The sequence below is a fragment of the Parastagonospora nodorum genome (assembly GCF_000146915.1).
Source record: "Parastagonospora nodorum SN15 chromosome Unknown scaffold_4, whole genome shotgun sequence".
Classification (NCBI taxonomy): Eukaryota; Fungi; Ascomycota; class Dothideomycetes; order Pleosporales; family Phaeosphaeriaceae; genus Parastagonospora; species Parastagonospora nodorum.
The window spans coordinates 554,603-581,070 of NW_001884552.1; the positions used below are offsets into that span (position 1 = coordinate 554,603).

The 26,468-nt window shown below is 52.7% G+C and overlaps 13 protein-coding genes across 13 annotated transcripts; 6 read left to right on the plus strand and 7 right to left on the minus strand.

Moving 5' to 3' along the window:
• Positions 1–56: 56 nt before the first annotated feature.
• Positions 57–1,968, minus strand: SNOG_02816 (hypothetical protein; the record flags this gene model as incomplete). Its single annotated transcript, XM_001793359.1, has 3 exons — positions 57–603; positions 651–1,299; positions 1,377–1,968. The coding sequence occupies 3 exons, from the start codon at positions 1,966–1,968 to the stop codon at positions 57–59; spliced, it is 1,788 nt and encodes a 595-aa protein (XP_001793411.1).
• A 1,257-nt stretch (positions 1,969–3,225) lies between these two features.
• Positions 3,226–3,423, minus strand: SNOG_02817 (hypothetical protein; the record flags this gene model as incomplete). The annotated part of the gene is made up of 1 exon (XM_001793360.1): positions 3,226–3,423. The coding sequence occupies one exon, from the start codon at positions 3,421–3,423 to the stop codon at positions 3,226–3,228; it is 198 nt and encodes a 65-aa protein (XP_001793412.1).
• Positions 3,424–4,098: 675 nt separating this feature from the next.
• On the minus strand, positions 4,099–11,114 carry SNOG_02819 (hypothetical protein; the record flags this gene model as incomplete). Its single annotated transcript, XM_001793361.1, has 5 exons — positions 4,099–4,789; positions 4,881–5,622; positions 5,672–10,631; positions 10,691–10,861; positions 10,938–11,114. The coding sequence occupies 5 exons, from the start codon at positions 11,112–11,114 to the stop codon at positions 4,099–4,101; spliced, it is 6,741 nt and encodes a 2,246-aa protein (XP_001793413.1).
• A 1,929-nt stretch (positions 11,115–13,043) lies between these two features.
• Positions 13,044–13,432, plus strand: SNOG_02820 (hypothetical protein; the record flags this gene model as incomplete). Its single annotated transcript, XM_001793362.1, has 2 exons — positions 13,044–13,079; positions 13,124–13,432. The coding sequence occupies 2 exons, from the start codon at positions 13,044–13,046 to the stop codon at positions 13,430–13,432; spliced, it is 345 nt and encodes a 114-aa protein (XP_001793414.1).
• On the minus strand, positions 13,380–14,978 carry SNOG_02821 (hypothetical protein; the record flags this gene model as incomplete). Its single annotated transcript, XM_001793363.1, has 3 exons — positions 13,380–14,274; positions 14,379–14,671; positions 14,745–14,978. The coding sequence occupies 3 exons, from the start codon at positions 14,976–14,978 to the stop codon at positions 13,380–13,382; spliced, it is 1,422 nt and encodes a 473-aa protein (XP_001793415.1).
• A 670-nt stretch (positions 14,979–15,648) lies between these two features.
• SNOG_02824 (hypothetical protein) lies at positions 15,649–19,104 on the minus strand (the record flags this gene model as incomplete). Its single annotated transcript, XM_001793364.1, has 4 exons — positions 15,649–17,157; positions 17,205–17,342; positions 17,443–17,595; positions 17,947–19,104. The coding sequence occupies 4 exons, from the start codon at positions 19,102–19,104 to the stop codon at positions 15,649–15,651; spliced, it is 2,958 nt and encodes a 985-aa protein (XP_001793416.1).
• Positions 17,434–17,676, plus strand: SNOG_02823 (hypothetical protein; the record flags this gene model as incomplete). Its single annotated transcript, XM_001793365.1, has 2 exons — positions 17,434–17,462; positions 17,568–17,676. The coding sequence occupies 2 exons, from the start codon at positions 17,434–17,436 to the stop codon at positions 17,674–17,676; spliced, it is 138 nt and encodes a 45-aa protein (XP_001793417.1).
• Positions 19,105–19,767: 663 nt separating the features above from the next.
• On the plus strand, positions 19,768–21,183 carry SNOG_02825 (hypothetical protein; the record flags this gene model as incomplete). Its single annotated transcript, XM_001793366.1, has 2 exons — positions 19,768–20,479; positions 20,561–21,183. 2 exons carry the CDS (start codon positions 19,768–19,770, stop codon positions 21,181–21,183), a joined length of 1,335 nt encoding a protein of 444 aa, XP_001793418.1.
• Positions 21,184–21,678: 495 nt separating this feature from the next.
• Positions 21,679–22,323, plus strand: SNOG_02826 (hypothetical protein; the record flags this gene model as incomplete). The annotated part of the gene is made up of 2 exons (XM_001793367.1): positions 21,679–22,133; positions 22,191–22,323. The coding sequence occupies 2 exons, from the start codon at positions 21,679–21,681 to the stop codon at positions 22,321–22,323; spliced, it is 588 nt and encodes a 195-aa protein (XP_001793419.1).
• Positions 22,324–22,469: 146 nt separating this feature from the next.
• Positions 22,470–22,930, minus strand: SNOG_02827 (hypothetical protein; the record flags this gene model as incomplete). The annotated part of the gene is made up of 2 exons (XM_001793368.1): positions 22,470–22,820; positions 22,865–22,930. 2 exons carry the CDS (start codon positions 22,928–22,930, stop codon positions 22,470–22,472), a joined length of 417 nt encoding a protein of 138 aa, XP_001793420.1.
• Positions 22,931–22,972: 42 nt separating this feature from the next.
• On the plus strand, positions 22,973–23,393 carry SNOG_02828 (hypothetical protein; the record flags this gene model as incomplete). Its single annotated transcript, XM_001793369.1, has 2 exons — positions 22,973–23,045; positions 23,161–23,393. The coding sequence occupies 2 exons, from the start codon at positions 22,973–22,975 to the stop codon at positions 23,391–23,393; spliced, it is 306 nt and encodes a 101-aa protein (XP_001793421.1).
• A 474-nt stretch (positions 23,394–23,867) lies between these two features.
• Positions 23,868–24,259, minus strand: SNOG_02829 (hypothetical protein; the record flags this gene model as incomplete). The annotated part of the gene is made up of 2 exons (XM_001793370.1): positions 23,868–24,051; positions 24,195–24,259. 2 exons carry the CDS (start codon positions 24,257–24,259, stop codon positions 23,868–23,870), a joined length of 249 nt encoding a protein of 82 aa, XP_001793422.1.
• Positions 24,260–25,313: 1,054 nt separating this feature from the next.
• Positions 25,314–26,294, plus strand: SNOG_02830 (hypothetical protein; the record flags this gene model as incomplete). Its single annotated transcript, XM_001793371.1, has 2 exons — positions 25,314–25,543; positions 25,607–26,294. 2 exons carry the CDS (start codon positions 25,314–25,316, stop codon positions 26,199–26,201), a joined length of 825 nt encoding a protein of 274 aa, XP_001793423.1. The 3' UTR covers positions 26,202–26,294.
• Positions 26,295–26,468: the final 174 nt, after the last annotated feature.

The following is a 26,468-nucleotide window of genomic DNA, read 5'->3' on the forward strand; positions in this document are numbered from 1 at the left end:
AGCTACGACCGCACCGTGACCTGGCGCAATATTAGCAGGCTTGTTGCAAAGCGCAGCTATTGCCCCAAGGCACCACCCATCTGTTGGTCGTATATGGGAAACAGCGGTATGTCGGCAACTGTCTCACCGCCAAAGTTGTGAGTGCCGGGTTGGAGGAAATCTTGCAGCCCTTGATCATTCTCACTAGACCACGGCAGCGCAAAGAAATCTGCGTCGTATATGGTCCAGTCGTAAGGCACTGGAACCGGAGCAGCATCGTGCGCTGGGGCTTGCGACATGATCGGACCGGGTGCATTCCGGTCCTGACTAGGATTACGAGGGGAGTCTCGGGCGACTGGGTTAGATAGAGAAGGTAGCAAACCAAACAGCTCGGATGAGGCTTGTTTCCGCTGCAAACGCTGTGCCACCTCCCTTTCTTTCGCGTGCGTAGTAGTTGTTTTAAGCAGAGATTGGACGATGACTGAGTATTGCCGTGCGTGTGGGTCTGTTCTGCCGAAATAATCCAAGCAGCGGATTGATGCAAGGCAGTTGTCTTCAAAGACAAGACCGGATCGACCAAGAACGCCGACAGCTAAAACAAGCGCTGTCGTGAAGAGCCAGGGTCTGATAAAGTCAGCAAAAGAGTGGAGCTAGGGGTAACTATAACCCACACTATCAGAGGCATGCGACGTGGCATGATTTCAGTGTCGATAACCGCTCGCAATGTCTCAACAAATGAAGCGGCAGCGTCCAAAGCAGCATCAGCGTACTTACGCTTTTGTCGATGGTCGTTCTGCGTACCTCCACCACGTAAGGACGCGCCTAAATGTTCGTAGATCTCGTAAATTAGGAAAGGTCTCGTCAGTAGCATGATGCCGTAGTAATACGAGCACAAGGTCGAGCATGCGCCAATGACGGTACTCCGTGAGACGCCGTTGTGCTCCACTGTAAGCTTTGTCAGGTCTAGTAGCCATCTAGAAGCCCAGCCCTTTAGCTGTCGTGAGACATAATCGGCAATACGTATGGAAATCCGCTTGCGAGAGTATACTTCAACCACGACGCGTTCGATGATCATGAATATTTGTACGCTGGGGTCTAAAATATTCGATCGGACCTGGTCACTTTCGGGAATGCTGTACTTGACTGTACAATCGACGTCGGAGGTTGAAGGTGGTCGGCCGAGCACAGTACTGATAACCATGTCTACAACCCGAAGGCTCTTCCATATGCAGTCCCTCATCTTGCGTATGGAGCTACCGAAGGAAGCATTGACTTCAGTCCGGTGAAGGCCAATTGCGTAGGCTGTACGAGCAGCCAAGGCTAATTATGTAGTCAGTGACCGACGCAATCGTACGAGCAGCATGCTTGAGCCCAGAGGTATTTGAATCGCTACTCACAGAAGTATAAGTATGCCCCATTAGGCTGGAAGGCTCTAAGCATGTACACAGCAACAAGTGTAAAGCCTTGTACAGTCGCGACATTCATGCTGTTACACATGTGCTTCATGAGTAGATTTCGCGCATAATCAAACCAAAGCTCAGCTCTCTCTTCCTCATCTTCTTGCATACCAATAGCAGCCACCAGGTAGAAAACAGCCGTAGCGGCATCCTCAGGGTTGTTCACAGAGAGACGTCTAGCCCACACATTCATCTCCGTGATCAAGTCTTGATATTCAAAAAGATCGACCAGTCCGCTCGTAGCCGCGACATATTCATGAATCAGAGCCTCGACCTCCTCGGGACGGATATGTGTGGGTGGCGATCGACCAACTGGAACCTCTGCACGAGCGACTTCAATGATGGAGTCGCGTGAGGCCTGGATTGCGAATGCATCGGAACCAACTTCAGATGATATAAGATGCCTCACAGTCTGCAAGAATGACAGTGGAGCACAATCGCCAATGAAGATGAACTTTCCTTGAGCATCACGGAGGATGCGGCCTTCCAAGGGAACTACTGTGTCGCTTCCGAGATGGTCGTCTCTGCTCATAGTAGGAGACAAGGAAGTTTGGGATCCGGATATAGGAGCGCGAGTGTGAGAAGGGACTCCTTCCTGATCTCTCGGGTGTCGCAAGTTACTTTCACTATGGGCGCGACTTCGAGGATTATCGCCATGCCTGGTTCCGCCACTATTATTTGGTGTATTGCAAGTCGAGTGAACACGCTCTTTAGCAGGCGTAAACACGCATGTCGCAGCGAGATTCTTCCTCACGCAATACGCGCATGGTTGCTCCTGGACACAGTAAGTCTCTGTGGACAACAGTGCATCCGATGACGGAAGCAATGTTTCGTGCCTGGACTCAAACAACACATACCCCATCACATTTGACCTTCCGTCTCTTACACAGATCACAAGCTGCAATCACGCGATCCACTCTCCGCCTCTTCTCGGGACGCACTGCGCTATCCGCCGTCATCTCCATGAAAAAAAGTTGGTGTTTGTCGGATCGGAAGGAGTGACATTCCAGAGAGACGCGTCGGAAGCAAAAGGCGGCTCAAATGCCGTCATCGGAAAACGCCGGCTCAGGCACTCGGCCCGTGCTCGATGAGCTGTGCCCGCCAATGAAAAAATGACCTAGGACATGTCATGCGGCCTTGTACACACCGAGCTCTTGCTCACATTGGACGTTGGCGGCTGTCGATGATTCGTGCTGGCGGCAGTGCGCCGCTGTCATTAGGCCGCTGCAATCGACACTTCTCCACCTGTATTGCCGTAGTAGGAAGGTTGACTGTACTGGTGTGTGAATGGCCGCGGAGGAGAAATGCAGCTGAAATGCGCTTGAGAAACTACATGTCATTGGCGGATTCAGAGAAAATTCGAGACTTCGTTCAGAAGCCAAAATGTACAAGCAGTCGAAGGTTCGAAATACAAGAACAGTTTGAGAGCACATATATTTTAACCCAAATCCGTCTTCTTTGATCGAATCACACACTCCCTGCGAGTATCTACTAACTTCCAAGCCCCCTACTCAGCATCCCTATACATACTCCCCACCGTCGGATCCTCCAACGCATCCTCATGCATATGCACCGACACATTCGTCTTCGTATCCATCTCCTCCAACCTCCTCAAATCCATCGGCTTCTCCAGCAGCGGCAAAACATACGGGTCAAAAGTCTTCCAGTACGGGTTGTTCAGGTGGTATTGCTGCGACTGTTTCAAACCCATCAGCACACATCCCCATTCCCATTACCCTAATTCACGCGCACATCGCATCTTGGCAGGATTGGAAGGGAGGTGGATAGTTCAACGTACAGATTCTTTCAAATACCGCTCGACAATGGTGAATGCACGCGGATCGACTGTGTCCTGCATGACGAACCAGCTCAGCGTCTCCTTGTCTTTGGAGTACACTTGACTCGCTTCGACAAGCTTGGCTTTGAGTTTGGCGATGGCTTCGGCCTCGGGCTTGGCGTAGAGGTGCACGACGATTGTATAGACCATTTTGAACCAATTCGTTGCTTGTGAAGTGAAGTGAAGTTTCGGGTGTGAAGCGTTTTCTCTCCTTGTTTGGGGTTTAAGTACTTCAATTGTTCCACGCGGGTGGTTTGGGAGGTTGTAGTATAGGATTATAAGATGTATGAGGATGTTTAAGAAGAAGCAATTGGAAAGAACAAAGCAAGTAGCCTTGATCTTCTGCGGGGTTGTATGTGGATACTTCGCAGTTTTTATCTCGTGAGGCAGGTGACGTATACGGCCGAGTTCCCCGCAAAAAGCTAGACGCATGGACGATCAATGAGTAATGTATCGGCAAGACCACCACGAAGAACAATTGGTCCTGTCCACGATTGTCTTCTGGCGAACACAATCAGGCTAATAGAAGAGGGTTGCGATCGTAGTTTCAAGTATTCGATTCGATTGACTACAAGACGCGAAAGAATAGTTCAGTACCTCCCAATACCTCCCCATCCACATCTTGCATCGCATCGTCTACTTTCGTATGCGTGCGTTGAAGCTTCTACAATAAAGTAAGAAAGCTAGAACAAAATTACAAAAATACGCTAAAAGCATAATCATGAATCTTCCCCAATAGTCCTCAGTCCCAACACCGCGAAGAAAATGCCATGAAAGGACCACAAACACCCTATTTTACACTGTGCATTCCTATTGGATGCTCTTCTATGCCCTACTGAGCATATTGAGCACCTGCTCCTTCTCTGCTGTTGGCAGTGTGCTCAGCAGATTCATCACACCTCGCAGACCACTCTCGCGGTCCTCGCTAATCATCTGCGCGACCTTGAGAGACGTTGACTCGGCCTTGAGCTTCAGGACGCGCTCATGGACGTTCTGTCGGTTCTCCTCATACCATGTCGCAACGCTCATATCGTCGGTTGCGAAGTTAGGGATGTTGCACCATGCCTTGAGCATCTCGAGGCCACGGGCACGGGTGCTGGTGATGTCCTCGGTAGGTGCGACAGCAACAAGCTTCTTGATGATGTACTCCTCGTTAAGACGGCGGCGAAGGCGCCAGTAGAAGAAGCGGCGTGCATTTTGCCATCGCAGGGCCTGTCGGATCACACCCTTGGCCTGCATGCGGCCAGCGCGGTCATGGAGATCAGCAAACTGGATAGCGATCTGGCCGTAGATGGGGAGAAGAGTCTTCTCGCGCTCGTTCATCTGCGTCTTGATGGCTTGAAGCTGGTCCTTTGGTGTCGCAGGGTCGTTCAGCTTGCGTTTGAGTGCACCATAGGTGGGGTCGTTTCGCGCCATGGTCTCCAGTTGCTTCTCCTTGCGGTATTTGATGCCGACAATACCCTCGGGCTCGAGGACGCCACCACGCGAGTCTTCGTCTGCGTACATCTCCCATGTACTGTGGGTTGATGGTGGGATCGACGACGACCCAAGATCCACCACGGAGCTCGCCGTAAGGTGGAATGTAGACGAAGATGGGCTGCTCAAACTTGACAAGAGCATCGACAATGTACGAACCATACTTGAGAACTTCGTTGTACATGTCGCGCTGACCTCCGGAGAAACCACGCCAGTTGGCGAGGATCATAAGTGGCAGCTGCTCGCCGTGGTTGAAGTCGTTGATAGCCTGGGCCGTCTTGTAGGCGGAGTTGGGGTACCAGACACCACCAGCCTCTGAGGTGACTTGCTCAATAGAGTCGGGGTTGGCAGGATCGGCGGGTGTGACGTTCTCGACAGAGCGAGTCTCAACACCAATAACACCGATGGGGATACCACCAAGACGTGCACGTCCGACAACTACAGTCTTGGCCCAGCCACCAAGAGACTCCTCAAAAGAGTCCTTGTCGAACAGACCAGGCAGGAAGCCGTCCTCATCAGTTTTGCCAGCAATAAGGTGCCTGACGTCGTAGGCGGTTCCCTTACCAGGCGGGTAGTACGCGACATCGCGGTCCCAGTCATCAGCAGTAGGTGAGATGGGAACAGGGCTTCCCTTCTTGTCAGGCACGTATGACAGCCACTTGACAATCTTGGAAACACCCTCAAAGTCATCGTCGGCAGTCATGTGCGACACACCATTTCGGTACATGATTTGAGTACCACCGAGCTGAAGGTTGGAAGTATAGACCTCGCGACCGAGCAGCTTGTTGATGGCCTGTGCACCAGTGAGGATGATAGGCTGACCCTCAATCTGGATCGCGCGTTGACCGAGACGGACAAGGTAAGCACCGATACCTAATATCTATTAGTAAAATGAAAATTTGGCCAATCGGGGAATACATACCAACTGAACGGCAAGTCACCAAAGTGATTGTGAAGATATCCTCGTAAGCCCTAGATGTTTCACCAGCAATGAGACCAGAGCCACGGAGCGACTCAACACCAAGACCATCTTCTTGACCAATGACGGTCGTGATCTTGAATCGCGTCTCGTCATCTACCTGGATCTTTTCGCAGATGACATCGTTACGCTTGCCATCGACGAAATGCCCGTACTTCTCAGGCGTAAGGTAGAGGTAGTCAAAGCCAGCCTCTGGCCTGTCAATGTCCTTCCATGCGACGGAGAAGTGGGGAATGAGCTCCTCAGCCAGACCAATACGAGCACCAGAGTTGGCAGAAAGGTAGATACGCGGGATGCCCAGCTTACGTGCGAGCTCTGAGCACTTGTGGAAGAAGGCGTCTTCCTGGGGACCGAATGAACCAATCTTGAAAGTGATGTCGTTGGCAATGATGATGAAGCGACGTCCACGAGTGTACTCGGGTGTCTTGGCCGTAACGATCCAACCAACCATACCAATGGTGTTGAAGCCAGGGTCACGGTTTACCTCAGCGAGGTTGTCATTCTCATCAAGCACCAGCTCGTAGTACTCGAGGCACTCTCCCTTCGGCGGCAACTTGTCGCGCAGGTAAGAGTGCTTGCTGATGGCTGCTTGCCAGGCGTTTTCGGTGGCTTGTCGGAACAGCTCGGGGAAGTCGTATACGTACTGAGTACCCATGAGATGAGCCTTGTAACGCTTGGGCTGAAGAGCACCCTTGGTCGGATAAGGCGTGGAGACAGGCTGGAGGTGAAGCGAGCCAATCTTGGTGGTGCCGCCGATGCTGTGGAACAGCCACTTGCCAGCCTTTTCGGACTTGCGCTCAGCGTACATCTCGACCTGAATAACGTAGCCCGAAGTGTTCGTGATGATGACACGGAGTGGGTACGGGATGCCAGTCTGAGGATCGGTGACAATGATGCGGATCTCAGCGCCAGTGACGCGGAGACGCCAAAGTCGTCGACCGAAGCGCTCCAAGAAGCCGCCAATAGCCTCCTCGACCTCAGTAGGATTCAATGGGAAGACGTGCGAGAAGTTGATGAAGATGTGGTTCATGTCGGCTTGCGAAGTGCCAACAATCTCCAAAGCATCCAAGATGTCAGTCATCAACCTGTCGGTTTCAGAGATCATGTACTCGGCAGTAGGAATCTCTTCCCGAAGACGACCTGATCGAACAACAGCGCGCAAGAAATAGCGCTTGTCGCTCTCAGCACCCTTGCCAACAGCCTCGTAAATGTGGATGTTGCGGTTCTCGGTGAAGACAGGCTTGATGTTGAACTTTGAGAGTCTACCAAGCTCAAGCTGGAAGGCAAGAGCGGGTTCAACGTGACGAATGCTGTCGTCCTCTTCGTATGTAGGTCCACGGAAGGTGTAGTAGCCAGGATAGGTTCCATCCTTGTGACCGCAGATGAAGGTGATGCGGCGGATGCGGTGCGCAGCAAGCTCGCTCTTGTATTCCTCCACGATGGGAAGAATGCGATCCATGATTTCTTTGTCATCGAAGCTCTCGATGTCGCGGACCGCAATGTTCAGGACACCAGTCAGTTCATCGCTGCCAGCCTTGGTGTCCAGCGCACCCGAGGTAGGCGTACGCTTCATGCTGAGATTCTCCCTCAAGGTCAAGCCACCCTTCTTAGCACCAACAGTAGGGAATAACTCAAGAGCCTTGGCAATAAGCTCATCCGCATCGTCAAGATACTCGACAGGGACAACCACACCCTTGCGGGAGGGCTCATTTTCGAAGCGGTTGCTGATTGCAGACATATCGCTGAGCGAGTGGATGCGGGGTGGGCCACGATCAAAACCTGGCGTCATGGGTGTACCCGGCTCAGATGGCTCAACAGTGAGACCGTACTCGGCCTCTCCCACCTTACGGAGAATGAAGTCCCACGATAAGAGACATTGCTGTTCGCCTTCGTTGTGGTAGTTGATCTCCTGGAGGTGGTACGCACGGTAAGCGCGGCGAGTGTACACCTCCAAAGCAGCAAGGGCAACCCAAGGGTCCGGGTGGACGAAGAATTGGGTCAAGACATCAAAGACAGTAAAGCGCGAGTCTACAACCTCCTTGATGACCTCAAAGTTAGGCTCACGATGGTCCCAGCCGCTCTCGCCGTAGCGTGATTCGACAACTGCCGATCGGAGGATGTGCTCCATCTGAGAGGTACGCTCTTCGAGCGAAGGCATGGCGCACTGAATGAGCACCTCACGAGCCTTCAAGGAGACCTTGGCAGTTTGCCTCGATTCGAGATCGGTGAGCTTCTTGAGTGTGTTCTTGAAGTACTTGGCAATGTTGCCAACGCCTGGCTTGTTGGGTCGGTACAAGTCGAGAATGGCAATCACGAGGTTGTTCTTTGCGCTGACGCGGGCGTGGGAGAGTACGGTGTGCACAACATTGGAAATGTTATCACGGTTCTCGTCACGCAGCTTGAGAACGACCTCTTCGTCTCGTGAGTTGCGCGAGGAGAAGAGCTGCTCGACAGCGTAGTACATCTCTAGGTACTTAGTCATAGTTGCGTACTCATGGGCCTTGAGACCCTCAGAGTAGCGAGCAATGACATCGGTCAGCGGGGCAAGTGCGGCCTTCAGGAGATCTCGATCACCCTTTGCGACTGTCTCATCCAAGAACTTCTGGAAAGCCTTGCTGAGTGCCTTTCCGGGGAACTCCAGGTTGCGGCCGTGGGCCTTCTCCACGATTTGAGAGAACGTGGTGTCAAGCTTCTGAGGCATACGAGCATGGAGAGCAGAAGCTTGCGCATTCCACTCACCGTAAGGGAGCTCGGGGTCGCGCAGAACCTCGACAAGTTCCTTGAGCGTGCTCTGCATGATGACCTGGTTGTCGAAACCCTGGAGGATGTTCTGGAGGATGTTGTTGAGAGCCACGAACCTCTGCGGGGGCTTGCTGCCCATGATCTGGGGAGCTCCCATGTCTGGAAGAAGACCAAGGAAGGTTTGCGCAGTCTTGACTCTGGATGGGTCGTCCAGGGCTAGAACACCAAGGATGTCACCAGCCTCAAGAGTAGCACCTGGCTGCTTGATGAGGTTGACGATACCATCCTCTTGCGCAATCAAAGGCATGTACATCTTCATTACCTCAACCTCAGCAAAAGGCTGGTTCTTGCCGATGTGGTCACCGTTCTCAACCAGGAAGCGAACGAGCTTACCAGGAGATGGTGTACGGAGCTGAGTTGGGTCGTTCTCCTGCTCAAGAAGGCAAGTCTTGCCATCGACAAAGAGACGAGTAGCACCAACTTCCTCCTTCCAGTAAACGTTGTGGGACTTTCCAGCAAGCAAGATTAGAAGTCCACCGTCAGAAAGAGCCCTGACACCAACAGCGCACTTCGAGCCGTTGATGAAAAGTGTGAAGCTGTCGATGGTGGACCTGGTAGCTGTGAACTTGTAACGAAAGCCTTCGTAAATGAAGTCAATGGGGAACACAGTCTTGAGAACGTCCTTAGATGGGACCTGACCCTTCTCCAAACTAGTCTTGTACTCGTTGATGCAAGCTTCGCTAGCAGCGTGGGCCTTGGTGACAGCACCGCAAATGACTGCGATCATTGGGTCGGGTCGTTCGGCAGTCAACTTCTTAGTGATGAGCTCGTCGAGCCAACCAGTGGTGATTGTGTTGTCCTCGAAAGCTGGAGTTTCAAGCAACTTGATGAGGTATTCGACCGTAGTTCGGAAGTCTCCACGAATGCTCAATTCCTTCAGCGCAACAACCATGTGTTTCCGCGAAGCTTGTCGATTCTCACCATAGGCAAAGATGTGACCAAACTGCGAATCGGAGAAGCTGTGAATACCACCGGCGGAACTCACGGAGAAGTAACCCCAGACATTGGAGCTACTCCTGAAGTTGAGGTCGTGAATAGTACCGCCAGATGGCTTGAAGCCCTCGTCAGGGTCTTCAGACGTGATACGGCAGGCTGTGCAATGACCCTTGGGAGTTGGTCGTCGCTGGTTCTGTACGCTGCCCTCCTTCGAAAAGTCGAAATCGATGGTCGAGCTGGTGTGGGGGTCTGCGCCGTAGAGCAGGCGAATGTCGCGAATGCGGTGGAGTGGGAGACCCATGGCGATCTGGAGCTGGGCGGCTGGGAGGTTGACGCCTGTCACCATCTCGGTGGTGGGATGCTCGACTTGAAGACGAGGGTTCAACTCGAGGAAGTAGAACTTATCCTCAGCGTGCGAGTACAGGTACTCAACGGTACCGGCTGAGACGTATCCGACGAGTCTTCCAAGGGAGACAGCTGCCTTCTCCATCTCCTGGAAGGTCTTGTTGGGGGCGACTGTTACTGGCGCCTCCTCAATGATCTTCTGGTGTCGTCGCTGCACGGAGCAGTCACGTCCGAAAAGCGAGATGTTGTTGCCATACTGATCGGCCACCAGCTGGACCTCCAAATGCCGTGCGCTACCCGCGAGCTTCATGATGAAGATGGGCGAGCCGGGAATCTCAGAGGCAGCGGCTGCGTACAGCTGCTGGAAGTCCTCCTCACGCTCGACTTTTCGGATGCCCTTGCCACCACCTCCTTCCGAGGCCTTGACCATGACAGGGAAACCGATCTTCTTGGCCGCCGCAAGACCCTCTTCCCATGACTTGGTGCAGCCCTGCTCGTATATGTGATCCTCGACCGTGACGATGCCGTGGTCGTCGACCACGACCTCCTCGACGCCTGTTCCCGACCACGGAATACACGGCACTTTGGCGTGTTGTGCAACAATTGTGGACGAAATCTTGTCTCCGAGCGAGCGCATGGCCGAACCGGGAGGGCCGATGAAGACAATCTTCTTGGGAGAGGCCGCAAGCGATTCGGGCAGCTTGGGGTTCTCTGAGGCGTGTCCCCAGCCCGCCCATACAGCGTGGACGTTCATTCGCTCCGCGACATCGACAATGAGCTCGACGTTGGCGTAGTTGTTGTTGTTGGTGCCTCCGGGGACCTGTGTGTGCTCTGTCAGCCGTCCCGCCGCTCATTGCAGGCTTCGCGTGTAGCACCCACCTCGACATACTGGTCCGCCATGCGGATGTACTCTGCATTGGCCTGCAGATCCTCGGGCGTGGCCATGACGGTGAACTGGATTGCCCGCTCATCGCCAAAAGTCTCGTATGCCCACTTCCGCACCGAGCGGATCTCCTTGACTGCTGCAATACCGTTGTTCGCAATGAGCACCTGTAAGCACCCATGTGTCAGCACAAAAACTCCCCGATTGCCTCAATTGCATTGCTGCCCAGGCCGTGGCTCTCACATTTGTAATGACCGTGTGTCCGTCGTGCGCTGCGACAAAGTCCTTGACCTTGCCCGGCGCAGCAGCGTGCAGGTGGTTTCCGCCGATAAAATGCGGCGCAAGATTGAACTTGGCCGCGTAGGAGCTCGGCCCGCCATTGGCAGAGCCATTAACTTCCTTCTGTGCAGCTCCAGCCATGTTGTTTGTAGGAAGTCCCATACACGGGGTGGCGCGTGTCGAGAGAGGGGAAATTCGGGAGGCGGTGGGGATGTCGGGCAAAATTGGTAGGGAGTTCCCAGAGCTCTAGCTTCTCGTCTGTAGATCGTAGAAATGACCTCCGATGACGACGATGGTCCGCTGCAGCGAGCGATTCACTGCAAATCTGAAAACTGGCTGTTGCTAGGCGCGCGAGCTGCTGCCGTTGGGAGAGCGGAGCAGCAGATTAGTAGTAGATGTAGTGGTATTGTGGTATAAGCTGCCGGGGATGGAAAAGTTCCGATCAGCAAGCTCTCCGACTCGGCGCTTTCAATTACTTCTGTTTGCCGTGTGCCTGGGAGGAAGCAACAACAACGAACGATAGTAAAGAGCCAAAGGATGGGAGGAAGGTGCGAAGCAAAAGCAAATCAGCACCGGGTATCAGAGGTGAGTTGGGAGGAAGCAAGCAGAGCAGGTAGGGCAGGCGTGAGATCGGGGAACATGTAAGTAATAAATTTCTGAGCGCGGATTACCCCAAGCTGTCCCGAGCTGTTGAGCTGAGGCCGGCCTGCATATCGCCAACGATGCCGAAGACGGTAAGGGACTGCCTCACGTCCCCCATGACGCCCTGTCATTCCAATCTGAAGCCACCGTAACCTCTCGGAAGCCGTCGGGAGCCGATGTTCTTCTCGAAGATACTTATTTGCTGCGAGTCAAGGCCCAGTGCTGAGCGGTGGGGGTATTCGCAACCTTTGCTCGAAGCTGCAGTCCAAGCCATTTGGTCAGAACGTTGAGCTCGCAGCACGAACTAGTGCCGACATGCTCCCAACATTCTCTGTCCAGGCACGGCGAGCACGAATAATTGCGGGTTGCGCTCCTCGCTATCTCTCATCAGCAGCTCGGCAGCTTTCAAGTTGCCGTTGGCCCGTTACCCTCCGTCATGGTATGCGGGGACTTATTGTTCGGAGCTGGTGGTGCTCAACAACTTCAACAAGCATACGTATCTCCTCAAAATTCTCTCTCCCACGCATTGCATCGTGCTCGCGACACTGTCGACACCGATTCGTGTCTACCCACGGCTCCACACACTGTATACATAGTGCATTGCTTAGTAGAGTATCTTCGCATCTGCCACACTATGCCACTCGGCTCTCCGCCTCCGATCGAGACATCTCGCTTTCGGAGTCCGTGTCCGTCAGACTGCGGACGTTCTGGCGTTCTGATTGGCCAAGCCTCCGGCATCAGTCGAGTCGATGATTGTGCGACTTCACACATGGCGCTTGACATCGTGAGGTATACAGCTGTCGTACACCGGATCTGGTCGCCATGCTGTCAGAAAAAATGAATGCCCAAGGTCAGGGAAGTCGCGTGCACTGATCCGGTGGTGGCCCTCGGGGCCATTGATCGTCGTCCTGTTGCTAATAAGCCGGCGGGTCTCGTGGAACTGGAAAGGGCGCGGCGACAAAATTTTCTTGACCGCAAGTTAAAGTTTGAGCGTGTCGTCAGGATTTCAAAAGGAATAGGAGGAGAATATGAAGCAATGTAGATATGAATATGCGACAGTTTCCTGCATGGGCTAAATTCTGAGCTGCATGCCCGAGATTCAGGGTCGCGGACCGTACCGCTGGGTTTGACATCAGAATCGTACGACTTTTCGCAGCAACACCACGTCTGTGCATACACTACCCCAGATTTCCAAGCGCCTAACGCTTGACACGCTCACCAGATCAACGTCACATCTTCACGCTGAGTAGGTACAGTGTTGTACACGACAAAAGAAATGGTATTGAGCGATATGTAAAGTCCACAAACAGCCAAACCTTGGCCCAAAGTATCTATCTATGTGCAGTCATGGTATGGTCCACATGATGCGTGAACCACCCTAAAACTGGTACCTGCATTGCACGCGCCTCGCATGCCACAATCTGCACCATGGTATCTTGGAGAATCTTCATAGCTATCATGCACGTCAATCTGCATGCAGTTCCCGCTGGATCTGCCCTTCGTCCTAGTACGTCTCTTCCTCGGCTTGTGTCGACATTTTTCGTGGCCGTGCTGGGGGGAGCATGTCGCCACCATCCAGGCCAGAGCTCGTTCTCCGACCCCCGCTTTGCCTTCTTGGTATCCCGCTCGGTGTAGGGATGCCCGACTTCTCCAAAGTCAGTCTTCTGGCTATTGGCGTTGCGACAGTGCTTCCGTCGCTGTTGCTACCGGTGTCAACCTCTCGCAATGACATGGACAACGCTTGCGAGTGGCCGGAAATTCCACTCAAGGAGCTTCGCGGACGTTGTATACGTGAGCTAATGGAAGAGCTCGAGTAATGACCCAGCGGCGTTCTTGTGCTGCCTCGGCTTTCGGGTCGTTGTAAACCGCTCCTGCTTTCTGGCCGCTGCATGCCAGTCCTGCTCTCCGGTCGACCAGCTTGGGATGATACCGATGCGCGGCTGCTGGGCCGGCTGCTAGTCGGCTCGCGCGAGCTGGACATGCCGAACGAAAGTCGGCTGACACCCCCCAGAGTCGGCAGCTCCTTGGTTGACTGAAGACGCTGCTGAAGCATGCGAGGACCGTTTTCTGCTGCTTCGCAATGTAACGTTGTTGGGAACGTGGTGTCCCAATGCGCTTCCATTCCGTGGGCTGGCTCGTGGCGGTGTATTTGTCGGCGCGGGAAGCTTGGAGCGCGCGGAGTACACCCGTTCTTCGAGTTTCTGCATCTTGCCAATCAGCCCTCGAATCTGGTAAAGAGAACCAGACCTCGGCAAACCCGCTGCTGGCACATTGCCTCCGACACTGGGTCGTGGGCCCCGCTGCGCAGGTGCCGTCGTCCTGATCGATGGCGTTACACGCCCATTCGTGCCCATGCTTTGCCTGGGTGCTGCGGGTATGCTTGGACCACGCGAATGCCTTGGCTGTCTCGACTGGTGCAGACCAGCGCGAGGTGTAGCACCTGGGTCGAGAGCAATGGATCCCTTGCGCTTGGGCATAGGCGTGGAAGGTACCGTTCGAGTGGAGACAGGCGCGTCCGACAATGGCGGTGACGGCGGTGTGGTATCGGATCGTGGAGCTTCTTTGTTGCGTGGAGGGGTTGACGCCGCGGTGGGAGAAGAGAGGGTAGTCGCGGTCGTCGATGCTTCCGAAGCTGGCGAGCGTGGCCGCAACGAGTCCCCTGCCAGGTGGTTCGAGACCTTGCGTTGGTGATGCCTTTCAATAGTCGCTTCTGCCAGGCGAAGCTTCTCCTGTATAATCTCCGACTCTATCCGCAGGTCTGACAACTCGTCCCGCAACCGTTGGGTTTCTATCCTCAGACCTTCACGCTCCTGCTCGCCGATCTTGAGCTCCTCCTCCAACATGACAGCGCGCTCGATTGAAACGTTGTATTTCGATTCCACGTCTTCCAGTGAGGACATCTGGTGTCGCGCCTGCCGTTCGAAGTCGTCGCTTTGCACCTCAATGTCGCGTAGCTTGAGCTGTAGCGTGCGTTGTCCGTCGCGAAGTGCGGTGATCTCTTTTTGCAGCGTGTTTTGTGCGTTGTTGGCCTCCGTCTTGCTCTGCTTGTACTTGGACTGCCATGTTCGTTAGTAAAGATACCCGGGCCTATGCGACACGCCCATGGGGCGACTTCAGGACCACGCATACCTTCCACTCCTCAACCTCGAAGCCCAGGCGCTCCGCCTTCTCCTGCAGCTTGCGCTCCCGCTTCTCGCTTTCCTCCACATCGCGCTCCAGTTCGGCCTCGAGCTCCTTGCTCGAGTTCTGGAATTCCTGCAACTCCGTTTCCAGCGTCTCATACTGCGACTTGTAGTAGGCCAGCTCCTCCTGTATGCTGGCCCATCCGCCGCTCGGGGGAGAGGATGGGGTCTCGTCCGCCATGGTGGCCGCGCGACAGGTGCAACTTCGGCCGCCTGCAGATCAGGAGAAGGTGCCGAGGTGTTGTTGGCGGACTGCGGCTGTCAACGACCAAATAATATTCTCCGAGTGCAGTTGGCTGCGATTGTGCGTCGTGTGGCTTGATCCTGAGAGTTTAATGGCGGGGTCGTGCGCTGGTCGTTCCTGACTCCTTCTATTCCACGTCGCTGCCCGTTTCGCTGCTAGGGTCTGTCGTGTTGTCGACAGCGATGCGCTACTTTCTGCCCATGTGCGGCCCGTCTCTTTCTCTGTCCGCTTGAATCGCCGTGCTATTAATTCTCCTGTTCCTGTGCCGGTTAGTAGTTAGTAGCCCGCACAAGTGCGGTCGGCGATGTTGTTGTCAATCAGTGGGGGAAGATGTTGCGGGCTGGGCGTGGCAGGCACCTCTAACGCATCTTAGCGCAATGCAGGGATGCTGTAGCAACGCAACAGCGCATGCGCCACATCAGATCATTCACCATGTCACAGGATCAACCATGTCGCTCTCAAGAGTCCTTCTAGAACAATAGCCGGACATGTCACAAAGTTTCCGATCATTTAAAAAAAGACGGCTATTACAATCATGTACCAGAAACTCAAACCAGGGGTATATGTACAATCTGAAGGCCTCGTAACACCGTTCCTCAGCAACCATTTATTCCTTGATGCCTGTGTCAGGACCGTTAATGTCTCTGACGTCGGCATCTTTCACAGCCTCGTCGACGCGCTGGCCAACGTTCGCTGCCGCATCTCTTCCTGTTTCTGCAGCACCAGCAGCCCGTTCAGATGCATCGCTGGCAGCACTTTTGGCCTGCTGAAGGGCTCCCCCAGCCTGTTCAGAGCCAGTCTTCGCCACTTCCTGAACCTTGGACGAAGCCAAATGTGAGAGCTCAGTGCCCTTCGCATAAGCATCGCTGGCGTGCTGTTTGCCGCTCTCGTACAGGTGCGAAGCCTGCTCGGATCCCTCTGCGACCACTTCCTTGGCCTTCTCTGTGGCCTGCTCCGCTATCTCAACGCCCTTCGTGTACGCTTCGCCTGCTTTTTCTTTACCATGATCGTACAAGTCTTTAGCTTCTTCGGAAGCCCTCTTGGCCAGCTCTTCGGGGCTTGGGAACTTTTGCAGATACTTCAAGACCGTATAATACAGGCTGATAATGACTGTGTGAATGCGGTCTTTCATCAGCATGGTGATACCATGCGAGAAGAAGCCTTTCAGAACTTCTGCACTAAGCCCTTGGTAGAGACCGGAGATGCCCTCCGTCTCGGCAATGCGCAGAATCGTGCTGAAGACTGTTCGTTGCCTTGCCCGAGCTGCTTTCGAATCGCGTTCTGCACCCGGCTTCTCCGTCTCTGATGTTTCGCCCGAAACAGACGTTGGCTTCTGTGAAGACACCTGGGCTCGGGTTTTCGCTAGAGAGAAGGGGTATGTGACGGTGGATGCCATAGCTTTGCTCACAGCTGCAACGAGGAAAGTGATGCGCGCACCCGGGTCGTCTCGCTTCGCTCTTGGAACGAGCAGGCGTAGGAGAACCTTGTGAAGCAACATGGTAATGGACGGGTTCAGGGTCAGAACAAGACTCGCCGAGTAGCCTGACCAGAAGCCTTGCAGGCCTTTCTCGCGCAAGATGCCACGCGCAATGTCAACTGTGTTTGCGCTCGGAGCAGTCCGTGAGTCGTTATGGACCATGGCTGCAGTCTGCTTTCTCGTGACAATTTGTTGCAAAGGCGTAGTCCAAAACTTGGAGAAGGCACCGGCCACAGCTCCCACTCCGATCTCTTCCAGAACTGGCAGGTGCTTCCCAGTGTCTCGCGCATTCAGCCTTGATTGTCTCACATACGAATATGCAAGGAAGAACAGAAAGCTGTCTGCGACTCCCTTGACCACCTCAGGGGTCACACCGCTGTAGAATGCTTTCAGGCCTCCTTCCCGCTCGTATATGGTCTCGATCGCATCTAAGATCCCAGTATAGTGCGCATGCTTGCCATCGCGTTTCAATTGCCTCTGAACTTGAAGGCGGGTAATCACGAGATCGAGAGGGTAGGTTACGAGCTTCGCAATTGCGGTTCCTGCTGCGCCAGAGGTCGCATGGCCGAGGGCTGGGAGCGCAGGGCCGACAGCGCTGTGATGATGCTCATTGGAGATGTGGTACAGAGTGAATGCATCCTAATTATGTCAGTACATCATTGCCGAGGTACATTTGATGAGCTTACAAGCTGCGAATTGTAGATGTAGTCCGCCTTGTCGGGACTGTCAGACGCCATGATAGATAGTGAGAGCGGGAGATGTGCTTCAAGGATATCTTCCAGGATTGTGATGAAGATCAAGGGAAGTTCAGGAGATATGGGACCCTACCAAATGCGGGGAAAGCTGTCATAGTGTTTTGCGGAGTGCTCACCGCGGAGCCGCTTTGTGGTGCTCGTGCAAGCTCGTGAAGACGTCATGGCGCACGCGTCGGAAGCTGCAAAGGCGTCCAAGCTCACAGCCGAGCTCTGGCTTTCGCTTGTGAAAACACTTTCCAGCCATAACACCCACAAGCGCTGCGACTAGCAGTGCTAACTGGTACGGTTCCGCAGGTATCTCGATGTCGCAGTGCAAATGTGCCTGCCGAGTAACTACATGAAGAACTTCAAGCTGGTACAAGGCGCACAATCGATGAACGACCTCGTCGCGACGACCTTGTAGTGACGGAGTACTCAAAGCAACTGCGTGAGCTCTCACGAGTTATGAGCACGGTTGAAAGTATCCTCCAAAATGAAAGAAGATGGCAACGAGATACTTCGGAATGGATTCATTCGTGGGAATGGAAGTTTCGATCTCGATGCTAGCTACATCACGCAAATGGACTTTCTTGCTGAACGAAGGTCGCGAGCAAAGCACTGATTTCGACTAAGGGCGCGTTCATTCTCGCACCTCATCCTGACTATGGAAAGCTCTCGATACTGCCAGACTCACGACAGGATACGACATGATTCGATCGTGCAAGCCATGCTTTATAATCTGTTCTCGTACGATACCGCCCTTCCCCTCCCATTCCATCTCCCATCCTCCAGCTCCGAGTGGTGTCTTTTGCTCAGCTTTGATTTTTTCAAGACTTTCAAAAGTTATTGGCGAAGAAGGTTCTATTGTAGCATTGACCGCATGCCAGAAAAGAACGTCCGAGTGTATCCATGGAATGTCATAGTCGTCTTCAGCGTGGATGAGTGTGATATCGTACTTGCTTTGGCGGCCGTCTATCTTTATGCTGTCCAGGTGGCGAATGATATCAGCAAGCTTCTCCTTCGATGGAAACTTGGTCAGGATAAACCGATTGAGAAGTGCCAGCAGCTTTGGGAAGAAAGCCACAGGCGATAAGAGAGGGACGGTTCCCGCAACCTTGTACGTGCGAGTAAGACTTGCTACGTCCGCAAAGGGCGCAACCAGTACTGTGCCGGCAAAGAGCACTGGTGGCGATTGAAGTGCATAATGATGCGTGAGTGAAATAGCAACCGCAGTACCGATGGATTGGGCAAATATGACTGTCCTCTCAGGAGGAACACCAGCTTTCTCCAACGCAAATTTGACAAGGGTTTGGCCATCAGTCAACAGGCCTTCTTCCGAAGGCCATCCTGTGCTAGTTCCAAAACCGCGGTAATCAATGACGAGGATGTGTACGTTGGTGGAAGTCGCAGACAAGGCTCGATAACTCTGAGGCCTCCATCCTGAGCCAAGAGTGCCAGCTGCTCCATGTAAGTAGACCACCAATTGCGCTGTCGGGTCGTCCCTGAGTAACATGAACGACAACCTTTCCTCGATGTTGGCGCAAAGTCCGGTAGGTTCTGTGCGCAGCTCCTTCTGATGTTTTCGATAAGTCTCGAGTGGCAGGATGTGCCAAGCATGTAACGTCTCTCCGTCGGGTGTTTTTAGATGAAAGGGTGTTACTTGGTTTCTCAGGAACCCCCATTGCTCTGGAACGTTTACATCTTGGCCCCATGTAAGAGCGATTTTATGTAAGAAGATGACATGGTCCTGTAGCGTTGGAACGGTAAGGAGGCAGATGAAGGCAGCATACACTCCGATAATACCTGCGAGAGTGCCGAAGAGTGGCTTCAAAACGGCGGATGCTGAAGCCATAGATTTCGGAGATAGATTCGAGCACTGCGATGCATGGCAAAAGGAGAACAGAACAAAAGGCTGCCGTGCTTGGCAGATCGCGGTGGAAATCCTAAGCGTGACGCTCCTTTGTGTTTCAGTAGCTGCAGATAAGCGCTAAATGGGCCTATCATCCGCTAGCGCCGCACTTTCACGCCCCTCGGTCCGTGCCGACGTGTCCCACGCAATTTGTTTCTTGCATTCGAGCACTTCAGCGCGCATTTTATCTTTTCCTCTGCCTTCACTGGAGACATCCTTAAGCAGATTTCATCCTCGGTAAGATCCCAAAGTTCTCGCGCATGGTAGCTGCGAGACCATGCCATGGTAGGACTCTACGTAGGTGGGAATTCCCATTCATTGATCTGGACCCGTGTCCAATGGATGTTACTGTGCCGTAATGAAGGTTATCAAAGCTTCGAGATAAACATGCACACCTGTGCCCTTGAAACTATGTGGCTGACTTCTTCCTACGCACCCACGCAATCGGCCCCCAATAATCGACCTAGTGAGACGGGTGGTTGCCGTCTTGCCGCCCGCGCCATATTCTATAAACCACATAGTGGGAGATGAAAGCCTTGCTTTGAGCTTTGCAACAGCTATCCATTCCCTTTCCACTTCAGTCTCCGTTCTGCGCTGGTCCGCACCATGGCTTTCCGTCACTGTGGTCTGGTCTTTCTCCAATTGCTACTCCTGGTCAGCTATACAGAAGCTTCACAGGCGACCCCTGAGCTGGAGCGTCGTCTAAACGCTTGCGCCATAGACTCGAAACCACTGGCATACAGCACTGCTTCGAAGCTACGAGCGAAGGGCTGGGTCGAACAACCGAATTATCGTGGGACTTTCGATATTCTTTGGGTATCCCTTGTGACAATCGGTATTAGCACATATACCATGTTATGCCTGAATCTACCAGCACCGAAAGACACATATGTGCAGCTCGTCTATCGCCGAATACTATGGATGCTCCTAGGTATCATTGGCCCAGAGTTCGTTCTTACATACGCTGCTGGTCAGTGGAGTAGAGCGAAATGGTCCGTCATCGCCTTTCGAGACGAACATCCAGAATGGCATATGCGACATGCCTTCTTTGCAGATATGGGTGGCTTCGTGCTTCACACCCACGACGGAACAGTGTTTCCCGTCAATGCTTTGCAGTTACACTGGCTCGTCCGTCACAACTACATCGAGTTTCCGAATATAACGAGGCGCGAAGTGTGGGACAAGTCGAAACAAGACACCTTCACAAAGGTCATCACCGCTTTCCAAGTCGGATATCTGGTCATTCAATGCTCTGCTCGGGCGGCCCAGAGGCTGACAATTACCACTCTTGAGCTCAATGCTCTTGCCATCGTTGTCTGTTCGTTGATGACATCATTTGCATGGCTACACAAACCTGCAGATGTTAGCACCCCGGTGCATATCTATACAACCAAGACAGTGGCTGATATGATTGGCAATCTTGAGTGGGACCTTACACCGCTTGATCATGTCGACCCCAACGGCCCTGCTTACTCAGTGAACGTGCAACCTTTTATGGGTATGCCAGTTTTACCCGAAGAACGGCCAATACAACGAATCCCGAACGATAGGTTTCCGACAAATCCATATGGCGCGCAAGAATACTTGTTGTGCTTCGCTACCCTACTATTCACAGCAATACATGTCGCTGGTTGGCACTTCGACTTCCCCACAAATACTGAACGACTTCTTTGGCGCATCTCATCACTTCTGCTTTTTGGGATAACGGTTGCTTTCTGGTTTTTCGAGACCATTGCATCGTGGACACGACTCGGGCGCTGGAAGACGGTTTACCTCTACATGTTCAACCGGCAGGGACTACAGAGACATCGACGCGATATGACGCGTAAACAGACCCTTCAACCCCAGCGCAAAATGTCGGAGCTGCCGGTGCTGTGGGAGTTTATCACGATCACTCCTATGGCCATCATATATGGCATTGCCAGACTCTATCTCATTGGAGAGGCTTTCGCCGAGCTGAGAGACGTAAATGCATCCGCTTACGTTAATGTAGAGTGGACCAATTTCGTTCCACATATATAGATCCGTAACGTTTCATGTTCATTTACGTTTCTAGTCAACTCCACCTTCATTATGTATTAAGTAAACGACGCGAGACAGACAAGGCAACCATTGCTCGACCTCCAGTCCACGTGTAACAATGCCTAAGTTTTCAATATTATAGCGTAGCAAGCTCAGCACGGTAAAATGACGAAGAAGCTCACACATTTGGCTACTAATGCAACATCCTCTGGAGAAAAAAAGTGCTCTTCATTTGAGACGCCTGAAAGACCACCGCGGCTCCAGTTCCGCTGCTGACACACGCGTCTCCGTTACCAATGCAGCTCCACATATAAACCCCAGCTTGCGAAGGATTGCGCAGATTGTCCTCAGCGCTAAGGATGGGCTGCAGCACAGACTGTTACTGTCACGATTACTCATACATTTACTTAGATAACACATCCCCAACTCAAACCCCTACTTCAACACTCCCAAACCGAACAATTCTCTCGAATATTCCCACTAAAATTAACAACAATGCCACCCACACTTCACCTATATATGACCCCCGGCGCCGTCTCTCTCGCCTCGCACATCGCCCTCCGCGAAACCGGCCTCGAATTCACAACCACCGACCTCGAAGCCATCCGCGGCTATCCATCCGAGCATCTACACATCAACCCCAAAGGCCGCGTCCCCGTTTTAGAACTCGATGGCGAACGCATTACCGAGTCGCCTGCCATCTTGAGCGTGATTTCCGCCCTGGCGCCTGAAAAGAAGCTTTTGGGTGCTACTATCTTGGAGCAGGCGAGGGCGCAAGAGTGGATGGCTTGGCTTTGTGGGACGGTGCATGGACAGGCATTTGGGTGTATTTTTCGGCCGATGAGATTTGTGGGTGGGGAGGAGGGGATGTATGAGATTGTCAGAGCGGAGGGGCGGAAGTGCGCAAAGGAGTGCTTTGACTTTATTGAAGGGAGGTTGAAGGGGAGAATGTATGCAGTGGGTGATGCGTTCACGCTTGTTGATGCATACATGTACACTTTCTATAGATGGGGGAACATTTTGAAGATGGGCATGAGAGATAACTACCCAAATTACACCAGGTTGGTGGAAGAAGTTGTCAAGAGGGAGGCAGTCAAGAGGACGGTGGAAGTGGAAGGCTTGAGTCTGTTCAACGAGTAGTGGCAGTGCAACATGTACGTTGACTGATATGAGAGTGTTACATATGTCAAAGCTATAACATGCTTCAAATCCTTCCATTTCTCCGAGTACCGCCATTAATGTTCAACGTACTATACTGCATCAATTCGCGCTGCAATGATCAGCCACTACGCTCGCTCTCTTAGGCGTGACCTCATTCGGCTAGCCCAGTTGTTAGCACTTGGGTCATCGAGAACCTCCTTAGTCTCAGAACCGTCAGCATCTTCTTCGACCTTTGGATAGTCGATAAGACGAAAGATGGGCTCTTCCTGATCTTCGCATTCAGCGCCACTGTCACCATCGTCTCTGTCTCGGCTGGACGGCTCATCGGGGCGCTGGTTTTCTTCCTCTCCATCGGTTGTACGCTCATCTTCAGAAGCCTCCCACATCATGTGAACAAATGAATGGTCCGGGATGTGTTCGCAAGGCTCATTGAAGAACCTCATATGCTTTGGTCGGATCTTGTCAATCAGTTCCTCCTGTGAGAGTAAGCAGGAGCTTCCCATGTTGAATACTGACTTACATCAGTCAAGAATCGGAAGAATTCCTTCCTCCAGAGACTCCGCTGTAGCACGAAGAAGTTTTTCATCTCTCATTGCAACGGCTCAACAGCGTCACGGGTCACACCGCCATGCCAGTGGCCACGGTACACCCAATCGATCGCGACTCTACCACCGCGGCTGTGCAGGACCTCCCAGACAGTAGTCAGCGCCATAAGCACTTCCTCGACCACACCAATCCTTATGTTGCGCTGGAATAGAAGGATTTCCAAGATGAAATTTTCTTTGTGCTCAATGTAGAGTAATGCCGTTGAGCCAGGCTTTCAACTCAGTCTCCTCGGTGTACACTTTATCACCAGGGAGGACAGGCCCACTTATCTGCATCGGGCGTCGTTTTCGCAACCGATCAAGCTTCAGCCGCAGTACAAGAGACCGAAGGTGTTCGCCTGGGTCAAGACCAACTTGGAAGACGTCTTTCAAAACGGCCAACATGAGATGCTCCGGGAGTCGTACTGTAACTCGCTCATCGGTGAAGTGGAATGCGTCGCATAGAGCTCTGACAATCTCGCGAGCGGTGAGATGACCGACGAAGTCTGCTTCGACGAAGTGAGGAAGTTTTGGAGCTTCGTGAGATATACTACAGGTATTATCGTTTTCATAATGTGTGCACCCCCCCCCCTCTAGTCTAGCCACATAGTGAGCAGAAACACCTCTTTACACCTCCGTATGCTCTTATTGGCGGGGATCTTCGGGGATCTTCGTGAGGGTCTAGATAGCCGTTGATAGATGTCACTTTTAGACTTAACTAGATTATTCTAACCTCTAGATTTGCTGCCCGCAATATGATATCATTAAGTATATCACCGCTCTCCCTATTATATCATTATTTGTCATAGACTTTTGTCATTCTAGGAGTTCTAAGGGGGTGCACATCTTTTGCAAGGCACTGATACAACACTTTTCCAAACACTTCGATCCGCCCGCGACCCTGGTAAGATCTAGATATGCCACGATAGTGTCCCTGTCCTACAGATATTGGTAGACTAGGTTACGTATCTCAACCGGAAGGCGGGCTTGTAGCTCTTCGGCGAATTGGAGGTTCCAGCTGCGGCAATACGGGACGATGGAACGATCATAGACGCTGTGCAAAGTGTTGAGCCAGTAGATACGCTCTTGTAGTTGTAGCTTCTCTTTATCAATGCTTTGCTGTCTTGAATGAAGCGTCAGAGGGAGTCAGACAGCAAGGCGCATGGAAGTACTCACTTCCTGGTGAATCACTTCCCATCGTCTCTCATGCTGCAACAAGATTAGAATGGATCCCACATGAAGCACTGTCGACGAGAAGGGACGTACCGTTGAAGCTTGGCCTCCGCTCGATCCAAGTCCGTTCCACCGGCTACAGATCGACGAGAAGCCATCTCCGTTCAGTCGAGATGAGAGTGAAGCTGACATAAAAAAGCCATACGGGAAGGTGAGCGCAGAATGTTTGGGCGCGTGCGACGACGACTGCCCTGCAAACGTGAGCCAGACTCTCTTTGGTGTGCCAAATCACACTAGTGACGGTGAATTCTGAGGTTCGCTATATAGCCCGGGTTCGAATACTTCTCCAGACACAAGTCTCCTCAGGTTGCCATACACTAGGAGGAGAAGTAGTAAGAGGCTGGAAAGAAATGAAATTAAGAAAATTAAGATGTTTCTTTCCCCCGCGAAAGCGGGATATTCTTTTCCTGGATTTTTGCGCACTACTAGAGTCTAATGCATACCTTTCTGCTCATGACTTCATACCATGTGGAAGAGCTCCCGAATTGATCGGTACATCCCGGGATACAAGACAGTGAATAAAAGAGCGTAACAGGTCAGCCTAATCCAAAGCGACAGGATTTGCTATTAGCGAAATACTAATACAATATGAACGCCCGACAGGGATAGTCAGATTTGAACAAGGTGAAGCGTAACTGAGAAAGCGCAAAATAGAGCGTTATGAGGCGCAGCCTTGGTAACTCCATCTCAATGTAATAACGCGTTGGTGCTTGGGAGCGCATGCGTGAAGGCAGTGACAGCTGTCTGCGATTATTTGAAACCCTTCATGCTCATACCATGAGGGTAGCTACATATGTAGTCTGGAGAGCGCAGACAGCAGACGTTTTGCCACCACATCGATTGGTGATGGTGAAAAGTGAAGTATTAATTCGACTTCTGTATCAGACAATTTGAGAAGCGGCTGGTCACGCGGAGTGCCGTAAAATGCGGGCCGGTGGATTGTGGTCGAAGCATCAGACGTTGGTGCTGAAGGGGAGGTTCGCGACGTCTGGATGATTCCACGCTAGACGTCACGTTCTCAGCCCGCGTCATAAGTCGCAGCATAGCCCGCCGCTTGCTTGTGCCCTCTGACCTCCAACACTCCACCTCCACACGCGCCCGCACAGCACACTTGTATCGGCAGACTACCAGAGATCGACGCGCGACATCACCATGGCCGGTCCAAAGTACCAGAACGTCCCCCAGCGGGACTCCCTCGACGAGGCAGCGCCCTCGTACTCGCAGGCGCCACCAAGCTACCAGGCGCAAGCAAACGACCCCCAGGCGGCGCTGCTCTCAGGCGTCCCAAGAGGTGAAGACGACAACATACCAGATGACTTCAAGTTTGGGGGCGTCGTAGCGGAGGCGACCCTGGACATCCGCATGGCCTTCATCAGGAAGGTGTATGCTATTCTGTAGGTGCAGAGATGATCACAACCATGCGCATAGTTACTAACTACATGTAGTACTGTTCAACTCCTCGCCACTGCTGCCGTCAGCTACGTCTCGATGGTCTCGGTCTCATACAAGCACTGGATCCAGACGAACCCGTGGATGATGTGGGTGTCGCTCCTCGGCGCATTCGCATTCCTGGGCTTGACGTTCTGGAAGCGCAAGTCATACCCAACAAACTTGGTGTTCCTTGCTGGCTTCACTGCCATGGAAGCATACTCTGTCTCTGTCATCGTGTCCTTCACAGACTCCAAGATTGTGGTTGAAGCCGCCCTCTTCACGTTGGGCATCTTCATCGCACTTACCCTGTTCGCCTGCCAGTCCAAGTATGACTTCACGAGCTGGATGCCATATCTGTTTGGTGCGCTGTGGGTTGCGATCTTGTTCGGCTTCATGTCTGCGTTCTTCCCGTACAACAGCAAGGTTGAGCTTGGCTACGGCATCATCACGGCACTCATCTTCTCGGGATACATATTGGTCGACACGCAGCTGATCATGCGCCACTACCACGTCGAGGAAGAGATTGCGGCTGCGATCTCACTCTACCTTGATGTCATCAACCTGTTCCTCTCCATCCTGAGGATCTTGAACTCGCAGAACAACAACTAGAAGCGGAACGGGAAAGTTTGGATACTGGAATTGGCTGTAAATTAAAAGACGTTCTTACCTTGTAGTTGTATGAATACGCGTTTTGCTTTTAGACAGACGGTCTCGTCTTATTCCCAACGTATGTGTAGTCTGGTGTAGTCCTCATGCAACCATTCCATGCATCTCGAACTCTCCTAGATGAAAGCATACATTCAGTGCAAACAACCGAAACTAGCACGAGGCTGGCAGCGAATAGCGAATAGCGGGGTAAACAATATGGAGCCGCAC